General features: G+C 49.1%; 1 protein-coding gene across 1 annotated transcript in view; it reads right to left on the bottom strand.

The window, feature by feature from the left end:
• Positions 1-5,380: 5,380 nt before the first annotated feature.
• The window catches only part of UBTD2 (ubiquitin domain containing 2), a 48,809-nt gene continuing 42,766 nt past the window's right edge, over positions 5,381-11,423 (bottom strand). Inside the window, exon 3 of the mRNA XM_042880591.1 lies at positions 5,381-11,312. Within this exon, the coding sequence (XP_042736525.1) occupies positions 10,915-11,312 (398 nt within the window). The 3' untranslated portion in view covers positions 5,381-10,914. The remainder of the gene's footprint in view (positions 11,313-11,423) is intronic.

Genomic DNA, 11,423 nt, shown 5'->3' with positions numbered 1-11,423 from the left:
CGCCCCGCGCTCTGCCCCAGGGCAGCACGGAGCCGCCCGCAGCCGCGCGCGCGGAGCCGGAGCCGCTCCACCTGCTGGCCTGCCCGCCTGCCGCCCCCCCGTGCCATTGGCCGGCACCCGCCCCGCCCGGCTCGGCTCGGCTCGGCGCTGCCGTGCTGTACTGCGCTGCCGAGCCGGGCCGAGGTGGGCGGCTGCCGGCAGAGCCGGAGCAGAGAGCGCGGTTGGGACCCGGCTCGGTGTCGGTCCGCACGCTGTCGTTGGCAGAACTTCGAGCCCCTCTGAAAAGCCGCTATAAAATCAAGTATTAAATGGGGACATCTAGGGGAGAGAGCCGATGGTGCAGCCGGGGAGGTTTTTTCTTAAAGTCTTCTGGACCTCCCTATGGTTATCTCCTTGTTCCATCATCTATCTTCCCAGTAAGCGTTTGATTCTGTCATATACTGTTGTTCTGAAAGAGTGGTCAGGGGCTGCAATGGGCTGCCCAGGGAGGTGGCGGAGTCACCGACCCTGGAGGTGTTCAAGGAACGGTTGGATTTTGTGTTGAGGGACGTGGTTTGGTGAGAACTGTTGGTGATGGGCGGATGGTTGGACGGGATGATCTTGTAGGTCTTTTCCAACCTTGGTGATTCTGTGATTCTGTGATCTCTAGGCTGCCACTGCAATAGCTGTGGGCAGCTATCGGGCATCTCCGTCCTCATCAGGTTCTGTGAAGACAGAGAGTTCAAGATAAGCCCTGTGCTGAAGGGCTTGTGGTTCAGCCCAAGCAGAAGGGAGCTCAGAGAGGTGATTTCTCCACTCACAGACATTTTGCAAAGTAACCCTCTGGAAGTTTTTGGGCAAATCAGTGTACCCTTGAAAATGAGCTGTGGCATTTTTTACCCTATGTTTGATACTGTATGGGCATATCTGCTGTCTGTGGGCTTCATTGCCAGGAGAACTGGCTATTGGGAGTCTTGGAATGAAGAGCAGCTGCAGCCCCAGCACAGGGCCCTGGCCCTCCCCACCCTGGTGCAGCTCTCTGAAGGTTACCTGGCTCATGGGACCCCTGCTAGAGACTGGGATGGATTCAACCCTCACAGAATCGTAGAATCACTCAGGTTGGAAAAGACCTTAAAGATCATCGAGTCCAACCATGACCTAACCATACTACCCTAACTCTACCAACCCTCTGCTAAATTATGTCCATGAGCATCACATCCAAACGGTTTTCCTTCCCCCTCCTTTGCTTTCTGACAGCCCATAACCCCGCTTGATTTTATAGTGTTATCACCCCCCGTGTCCCTGCAGCACGCAGAGCCCCCAGGTCAGCTTCCAGTGCTGTACAGACACGATAACCAGCTCCTGGCTGCCATGAGCTGACAACAGACACACAAAAGGAGGTGATAAAGGAGGTCTTCACAGCTGTACAAGCAAGATGCCAGCAATGCAGGGCAAGAGGGGATTCTGGCTCAATGAAACTCATTCCTTAGCACTGCCGCAACCTCACAGTGTAATCCTTTCCAAAAGCCAGCTCTGTGCTAGAAGGCAGACAGGCATCTTGCCTTTCTGTGTGAGGCTGTTCACAGCCACAGGTCGCTCCTCCTCTCCATCAGGCAGCAGCACGGTGCTGGGCACCCCCAGCTCCTGGGCAGCCAGAGCAGATGGAACTGAGCTACAAATGACTGTGGGTGGGTCAGGAGTTACAAGTGACTCCTCCAAAAGAAAAATGCGTTCTTTTCCCAGCGTTTCCTGTTTATTGAAAAGTTTTTTTGGTTTTCTTTTTTGTTTTCCTTTCAAGGGCGTAGGGTGGAAGAGAAGGAAGTCAGGAATTTATGTGTGCTTTAACATTGTCTTCGGTGCAGAAATCACATACATGCCACTTCATAAATCAGACATCTCATTAATGCTGCCTGTTAATTCTGAGCGGTATCTCATCTGCTACTGTGTTTCTTATTGCCTGAACTGTCTGTGCGCCTCATCTGGGAACAGTGGCATTTAAACTAAAATAAACCCCACAAATTGCTGCTCACAGCTTTGTGCAGATGAGGCCTGGGAGCTCGCTGCTTTCCAGACCCGCAGTGTTATTGCATTCTCCGTTACATGACGGACCTGAGGAAAAAGCAGATTGTGCTGCTGTTCACCCTGCTGGACCACAACATGACGAGGAACATCAACTTGAATGGCTTCTACACGTTGTTGTGCATCCTCCTGGCCCACCAGGTGTGGGGCTGACTTCTACCTGCAGTGTGTAAGCTGTGGGGAGGATCTCTGGGTCTGGATGTGGCCACGACACTGCTGCACAGACATGAGAGCAGGGGAGGGATGGGACAGCCCATAAGCAGGAAGCACTGGGGCTCAGGATTTCCTGCAGGCACAGCCAACGAGAGGTCACCTTTATTCTCTGCATGGCAGCATCATCTGTTAGTCCTGCTTTCTTCAAAGCAGGAAATCAGTGCTTACAGCCTTCTCCTAAACCTTTCTGCCCCAAAACAGAACCAGTTCTCTGTGCCCTCTTGCAAGGAGCAGGACCTGCCCTGTGTCGTGCTGGTGCTGTCCCTTATTCTGGGCTGCCTGGTGAAAGGGACGCTGTGAGCAGGCTGTGCAACGCGGCTGTGAAGGCTCTCTCTCCCTGTGCCCAGCCACGCTCAGCCCCAGATGTTATGAATCACAGCCACATCTGGAACTCATCATGGAATGGTGGAGAAACATGCCAGGGAGGTGCCCCGTTAGCCTGTAACGTGTTCTGGATGAGCCGCAGGCAAGAAGCTGGAAACAAATTCTCCTGAGCATGCTGGGAAGCAGCATGTTGGAGAAGGGGACAGGAGCTGGGGCTTGGGGGTCTCTCTGAGTTTGCATTAGCCAAGGCTGTTTTGCTAAGCTAGCTCCAAAACTAGAAACTGAGCTACACAGAATGTTTGCAGTGCTCTGTGTTGACATCCAGGAGGAGAAGCAAAGTTGAAGAAGGCAGCAGTGGGATGTGGCCATCCTGCCTGCTGGAATGGGCAGCTCCCGGCAGCCCCAGTGAGAGCCCCCTCCCCATGTGGGAGCAGTGCAGCCGTGCTCCTCCTCCCCTCTGGGCTCAGCTCACAGACACCAAACGGATGGAACGACCATGTAGAAGGCAATAAACCAAAGTGACAGAGCCCCAACATTTTGTGTTCTGTTTTCTCCATTCCACTTCACTGCTCTATCAAGTTGGGTGCCACAGAGCAGCACCTGAGGAGGAGGAAGGATGGGTGCAACTTGGGTTCCACCTCCATGTTCCACAACAGTGTCCCTCATAGCACTGGGGATGATCTCTCCCCATCACACGGTGCTCCCCAGCCATTCTGTGATGCACAGAGGTGCTTGGAGCTTCAGCCCTGGATCCACTCGGGTTTGTCAGCTTGCTGCTGCCTGCTCTGCATTAGCAGTGCACGCCCGGGGGTCAGGCAGTCCCTGCATCCTCATTACTGCTCATGAGGAGTGGTTCGACTGAAGGAAATGCTGCTTTCTGTGTTAACTCAGACACTTAATTAAAGCCATGTGGAGAGAAAGCCAGAGAGGCAGTTTCTGCTGCTAAATGTTGGCTGTTTACCCCTTGGACACAGCATCCTGGTGAATGTATTTCCCCTCACCTTACATACGGCATCACAGCATTCAACCTCCTCCAAACACACTGCCATTACCGACCTCCCCTAATGAAGCTGCGAGGCTACAGCATAAGGGATTCATTAGGATGGAAACTTCCCATCTGTGAGCTCAGCTGCTGACCCCGCATGACGCACGGCTTCAGCACACCCGCAGCACCCACCTCTGCGACCTCTGCTGCAACTCCGGAGCTGGAACCTCCAACTTCCAGAGATAGGTCAGAGAGAATGCAATGAATGGCTCCTTGCAAAGCTGGAAGTGACCACCATGCCTTACATCTTCAGGAGCCAGCAGCTGGCAGTGTGTAACACCGCCATGGGACAGAATGCTGCCCTGGACCCAGTGCTGTGTGACTGCAGTGAGACAGAGCACAATGAGCTATCAGTACTGTCACAATATAAACATTCATTGTATTCCACGTTAGCTAGAATGGAACAGAAGCAGTCTATCTAACAGCTCTATAAACTGTATTTTCACCCAAACTCCTATGACAGCATCATAAAGGTTGGCGAAGGCCACCAAGGTTGTCAGGTCCACCCCACCCCAGCCATGCCCCTCAGTGCCACGTCTCCACAGTTCTTGAACACCTCCAGGGATGGTACATGTATTACATATATGTATAATCTCTTTATATGGGAGTATGTATATATATGCACATAGAATATATATATATATATATATAAATTGAGGCAAGTCACAAACCTGCTTGCTTATCATTCACATTGATTCTACCAGGAAAACAGACTAAAAGAAACCCGAAACACTGCAATGTTTGCTGTGCTACCATTAGACCACAAAAAAATGATTCACACCCTGTGACACGTTCAGCAGTTAATGGAGGTGACCTGAATGAAGACAACGCACCAGGGAGTGCAGTTACAGGGTGGTTACTGCCACCGGGCACAGCGCTGCTCTGCCTTCCTTGGACTCCCATGGACGGCACACCTCTTGGCAAAGGACTCTGCCACACATCAGCATAAAACCATTATGGTTGGGAAGACCATGAAGTCGATTGGGTGCAGCCAACCCATGGCTGTGACCACTCTCGGCTGCGTTGCTGTGTGATGTCTGCCCCAAACGGGGTTGTGCCACATCAGGTCATGGGAAAGCTGTAGGGTTCCCATTCAGAATCCAAAATGCTACTGCAGAAACTCAAAAAGAAAAACAAGGCTGCGTTTGTTCCTTAAGGCATGGCATTTCCAGTATTACTTTTATTTTTAAATGCAGGAAAAGGAGAATTTCTCTTTTTCTGTTTTCAGTACAGGAAATTTTGTACAGCATTTCCAACTCAGAGAAGGTCACGATGGTTTGCTCTCAGTGGCAGAAGACGTTCCCTTGGTTAAAAAAAAAATCACATAATTTAACAACCTAAAGACAACCTACTTGTGCTTTGCCATCGATTCAAAATGTGCACACACTACTGCCATATGTCAGCCAGGAAACAGAGGTACAACAAAAACAGAATGCGCTGAAAGTGACCTGATGTTCACAGCGTCTTTATGCGGGCTGAGAGTTCTTCACCGATCGAATGAGCCAGGGAGGGGGGAAAAGTTCAAAAGCTTGTTTTACACAGCCCTGTGTTTGATTCCAAAAGACCTTATAAAAATTACAAGGGGAGAAAATAAGAAAGGTCACATCGCTGGGATTCCCTCGTCCTTGCTGTGCTGGAACGATGTGCTCTCCGTGTCAGTGCCAGCTCCAGCACCGTGCCCTGCGTCATACGGATGCTTCCTTGTTACATGGCACACACAAACAAACTGCGTACAAAAGGTTTTACCATAAAAATGAAGATATTTATTCAAGAAGTACAAATCTGATGGTACCAGCCATCTTTGAAAGCCATTACCATGAGGCAGAGAGGACACAAACCTAAGTCTCTTGCTCAGGGCGTGTGAAAGCAAGTGTCTTACAAACCTCCAGCTAATGCTGTCATCCCAATCATTGCTCAAAAGCCACCTCCACTTTTTAGACATTCCCTGGACTTGAGAGGCACAAACAGGGTTTTTATTACAAGACCAGTTAGTTATTCTAATAAAGCCATCAGCTAAGAATAAATTTGTTTCAATTTTTCTTTGTCTCCAGCCTTTAACTGGACTCAAATTTCCTAAGGAAACGGACTTTGAGATGGGCAGGTGCAGAATTTTTGGAGCTCAAGATGAACTGAGAGTTTTAAGGCAGGAGTCAGGATTTTAAGTTCTCTGTTTGCCCCATGGCTCTGATCAAATGGTTACCGTCTGTAAAATATACAGATACGAGTTCTACCGGATAAATACCCAACAAGTGGTCCTGCTGGAACAACTTCTCCACAGGGAGTCCAGTGGACACATTTATGGCAAGTCTCAAAGTCCACAGAACGAAGCCCGCTGGCTGAACACCTCATCTTCTGACTGCTGACGTCTGTAGGCTCGGTGCCACGTCTGCCATGGAAGGAGCTCCATCTCCATCTCCTATGAACAAGAGCAACACACACACATGCGGCTACGAAGCACTGAATGGATGAAGCGTGGGAGAGGGGAGCCATCGGCACAACAGAACAGTCAGAAACTCTTTATGAAAATGGCAGTCTCCAAGCACTTGTATATACAGTCAGTGACCAACAGAAGCGCTGTAGCTGCAGATACAAAGCAGGACATTCATCTTCTTTGGGAGAAGACAGAAGCAGAGTTGCTGAGTTTAGCTCAAGGACTTCCTACAATGGTTGACGTGCAAGGCAGACCACCACCATCTCAGGCATGTGAGGCTTTCATTTTGTTTTGTCCAAGCAAGTTTGCAGAGTGTAGGAAGCTCATCCCTCATCCCCAAAGCAACTCTGCAGTAACTCCTTTCTCAGAACCCCTCTCCATGCTGTCCCAGGGAGCACAAGCTGCCCAAGAGCTGCCAGCCGGGAGGGATCAGGCTTATGGGGAAGTGGAGAAGGGCAAAGGAAGAAAGCCCCTTTCCAACAGAGCCTCCATTTATTTCAACAGAACGAGATCTGAGCAGTGTAGTGAAAAAGCCAACAAAAATCCTTCATTGCCGCCCCCCTCCCTCTCCCCAACATTAACACGATCTGCAAAAAGTGCAGGGAGTCTGGAAGGTATTTACAGTGATGCAGAAAAGAGTTTGTAGAATATACATCAGGAGTCAGAAATGTCACTACTGCTTGTGTCTCTGAACAAGACAGAAATGGAGAAATGTACAGCATTCAGTTTGCCAACACACAGCTAAAATGCTTCCAAAATGCTGTGGCTGAAAGCATCCCACCGTCGCAACAAACTAGGATCTTTAATAGTGTCACTGAAGTTTTTACATTACATACTAACAATAGATATATATGCAGAAACATGTCATACTACAGCAATACTTTTGCCAGCTGGACATCTGCTCTACTGTTACTCGCACTGCACGTGTTGCCTTGTTGCATCAAGGAATCCCATCCTCTCCTCCCCAAGCCAACCTGTGAGCTTGCTGTGGAAGGCAAAGAGGAGCTGTGCTTTGTCTGGTCCATGAGTTCACTTGTTGTGTTGTTTCTATTACTTTCAGCATTTTTGTGGCTATTAAAAACCCAACTCATTACACTGCTGATTCACATCAATAAATCTTCCAAGCTCCAGAGTATAAAGGCTTCCAGAAAACTAAGAACATTCATAGTGCAGTTATTTCCAGCTGCGTCCGCTGTACAGGATGCTGATACACAGCCACTCACAAGCAGCCAATGCAGTGAACTGGGCTCTTAGGTGCAGGGCACCATGCAGGAGTGCTGCCAGTTGGCTGTGGAAAACCAGGAGCACCCTGCTGCAAGTACCCTCTGTCCTGCAGCTCCCAGCAGGCAGCGTTCTGTCCTTTGCACTCTCCGCTGCCCAGGAGCGTGGGCTTTTACTGGTTCGTCACTTCTGGGTCAGGAAGAAGCAACAAGAGAGGCTGAAATATCTGAAGCACATCAGACAGCAAAAAATGTCACCTACTGGCTCAATTCACGGCCAGAGTTGATCAGGAATGACACAAAGGGCTGACAGGTTTAACAAAAAAACAGTCTTGTTTTTCCTCACTTGTGTGCACCTGGCACTGCAGTTCGCGGTTGTGCGCATCACCAAAGTAGCTGCATCACTCAGCCCAGCACAGCCCAGGCTGCCAGCAGCACTGAGCTCACCGCTCAGCTTCTCCCCTGCCATTGAACACAGAGGCAGCACAGCAGGCTCCTCTCGTCCTCCCTGTGAGCAGCCACAGACCTGCCCAGTCCCACTTCTCCCTGGGGCTGTGAGCTGAAAGGCGTTTCAGTGTTTGGTTGGATTCGTTTCAGCTGTGCCTCCCTGCTCTGCACTGGAACAAGCCCTTCCCTCTGCCCTGCTCAGGGAGCCATCACGAGCTCCTTGCAAATCCAGGGTCCCCTGCACTGGCACTGCAGACCATCTTGGAGCTCAAAGACAAAGCATTCTGCAGACAGAAGCGACTGTTCTCTCAATGCATACTGCAGCCTCCAGGAATATACAAGGGATAAGTTAGTCAACATGCTGTATGCTTTCCTTACTGATCCTTATTATATGTATTCCTTACTGATTTTTACTATATATATATATGTATATATATATTTGCCACTTGGAATTCTTTTCTCATGTAAATCTTGTAAAATTTGTTTCCAGCAGGGTAGGTGCTGAGCACATTTGCTTCGTTTCATACAGAAGAAATGAAAAGATTTCACTGCCACCTGTAAAAACACTTCTGCCACTGAATTTCTGTCAGTTCTGGCTGTGTGCTTAGTGGTCAGGAGAGAGGAGAGGCTGTCACAGAACAGAGCACCTTCACCAACCAGTCCTCTGTCCTGGTCAGAGCTCACACATGACACCACCTTCAGACCATCACTGTGCAAAAAAACACCCTGCCAGAAAAACAGGTAACAAAAAACATGATCATCTGGTACAGCAAAATGCAACTGATGCCATTCTGAAAGGGTCAAGAAGGGAAGAACAAAGTCTCCCAGCTCCTACAGTCTAATCTCAAAAGCTGTACCTGGTGACAATTGCCTGAATGAAAACAAACAACCAAACCTCCAAAATGTACCCCTCAAAAAGCAGTGTGTAGTGTTCACAGTTTCAGAAATGTCACGTTGGTTTTAACTTTGCTCTCTCTTAATCACCCATCACAATTCCCTTCCCAGAAAGGACTGGAGGGACGTGAATGTTCATATGAAGATGTACAATTATGCCTTACACAACAAGTAGAGCCTTCCTGGCACAAAGCCACCCTTTAACCAGTGAAAAATCAAAGAGATTTGAGTTGTTTATATACCAAATAAATATTTTTCCCTCTGGAATGCAAAAGACTTGGCTGCAAAACCCCAGTATAAGAAAGCATATTTGTCATAAAAAACTCCACAATAGAAAACTGTTGTTCTAGATTAGTATTTATCAGCCTTGATTTAATCTTTAAAAAGAAAAACCACAAATAAACCAAAAAAGCGAAGAACACTTGGGTGTTTATGAGAACAAGGAACTAATTCTCCTTTACAGCTCTGTCACTACACTTCCATCATCCTGCACAAAACTGGGACTTTAGGAGCTGAAGGAAATCTTAGCGTACAACACAGGCACCAAAATGAAAGCCATTTTGGGATAGAGAAGTAATGCACATGAAACGTGGATCTGTTTTCCAAGAGGTGAAAGTTGGCTGCACCTACTACCTGCATCTGCTTCCACCTGTTGGGTCAGACTTGCAATGTGGTACCAGGGTGCTTCTGGCTCTGCAGTGACACTTGTGGAGCAAGAAACTCCCTCACAGCCAGACAAACGGCGTTCTATGCAATTAATCGGGTTTCAAATGGCCAATCCTAACCCAGCAGTTTCACCAGCAGATGAGTGAGAGTTGAGACAACCGTAGGTTCAGATCGCAGATTCAGAATGGGAAGGCAGAAATCCATGAAAAACAATCAAACCTGGCCAGTGTGTCGGACCTTCGAAGAAATGATTTCACTGATGGCTGCAAAAACAAGCAAACTAGAAATGAAGTTTAAAAGGAGCAGTGGATTTGATCTCAAGCAAAGGCATTGCCAGACAAGCCTGAGGAACAGAGCACATCTCTACCCGAGGTAACCGATGATCAGGTTCTTCCCCCCCAGATATGTTTGTCTGATTCATGTTTTTGAGACTAGAAAAGGATTTGTCTTTTGTCACAAGGACTCCTCTGACATTCTGAAGAGAAAGTACTGTTGATTGGACACCACAGCCACACTCTGGGTTGCTGCTGTGTGTTGGTGAGGATATTTCCAGATCAAGAATGACTGCTGCTTCAAATGACACAGGAAAAGCTAAAACTTGTGTGCTTTTATGTTCTTACCATTTTCCACATGGAGCCCTCCAGAACGGAGCAGGGGAGGCTGCAATTCGTTGCATTTGGGTGTAACTGCACTTAACCTATTGCAGTGGGCACACCAGTGCCACCAGACAACAGTCATGCACCTCATCCTTAACTGCAGACCAGCTCACCACTCCTCCTAGCTAGCTTGTTCAAAGTCTGTTTTAATGCTCTGAGTGCTATACAGTACTGCGGCAGGCACACACCCAGGTGCCAGGCAGCAGGTAAACTTCAGGCAAAGTCAGTCTTGTAGGTTTACAGTACAGTACATGAGAGTATACTTTCACACAGTTATTGCCTAAGGCCCCAGCAGGCTGCGTCCCCAGTGCTGGCACCAGCAATGGCACAGGACTGCATTGCCACCTCGGAATGTACAATTGCATGGGCTGAGCACGGCAGGAGCTGCCAGAAGGACGGACTGAGCCCCAGCCCTGCTCCCTGCCCAGGACTGGCGATGCCTCGGCAGCACCCTGACGTGCCTCGGGTTAGCCAGCAAGATCTCCACAACACACAGTGGGACCTACACAGGGCAGCTGCAAGTCTTGAGAACTGTAGGTGGTGCTGATATGAAATATCCATTTTTTATTTTTTTAAATAAAAGTGCTCTCTTACTCGTGTTCCGTGGGTCAGGACACCACCTACAGTTTTAAGGATCATTACATGCTTTTATTGTTTAAGTGAAAGATGACCTCGCCCCTCCCTCTTTGCATGCCCTCCCTTTTCCCCTCCCTTTCCCACTCCTTCCTTCACCATCACCCTTTGCTGCTTGCTGCTGTGTTAAATATGAGATCAGGCAAACCCCAAAGGCCAGTTTACATTTTTATGTTTTGTTTTTGCAGATCTCCATCACAGATGGAATTTTTGCTGGTCAATTCTTGGAACCAATCCATTAGCAGGACAAAACGAAAGAAGACAGGGCAGTGAAAACCAGTCCCACGACAGAGAGGGAAAGAAGGAGAATCGATAAACAAGCAGAAATCAGTTTTCCACCGGGGTCGGGTTTGCTAAGGGCTGGCTCACAATGACTTGCACCACGTAGTCCTTTGGGATTTTCAGCTCCTCCAGTTTCATTTTGTCTGCGAGCGGCCGGCCCGAAAAGAACCAGCGTTGGCTGCCGGGCTCCACTCCCTCCACTGCGTGCAGCCGCCTCTTCATGTGGTACACCGTGTCCATGCTGCGGACCACGAGTTTGAGGTCTTTGCCTGTGGACAGGCGCAAACGGAGCTGGCATTCGTGCCCTGAGTTGGGCGGTGGGTCAGGGATGTCCAGAGTCTCCAGGTCGCCCTTCTCCTCGATCATGTTGATGGGCGGAGCGAGGCAGTAGACGGGGAGCTGGTACCGGTTGCCCAGTTCATCGTAACACTCTGTAAGAGCACCTTGAGGGGTAAGAGAACAGGAAACAGTGAGTGTGGATGTGGTTCACGTTTAAAACGGAAGCAGTGACACTTGGGAGCGCTAACCCCACTGTTAGGCAATGAGGTAGGTTT

Source organism: Lagopus leucura, unplaced genomic scaffold, assembly GCF_019238085.1.
Source record: "Lagopus leucura isolate 7727_CA_CO unplaced genomic scaffold, USGS_WTPT01 Super-Scaffold_100027, whole genome shotgun sequence".
NCBI lineage: Eukaryota > Metazoa > Chordata > Aves > Galliformes > Phasianidae > Lagopus > Lagopus leucura.
Note: the sequence above shows the minus strand (reverse complement) of the source record. Positions and strands in the feature narration are given on the sequence as shown.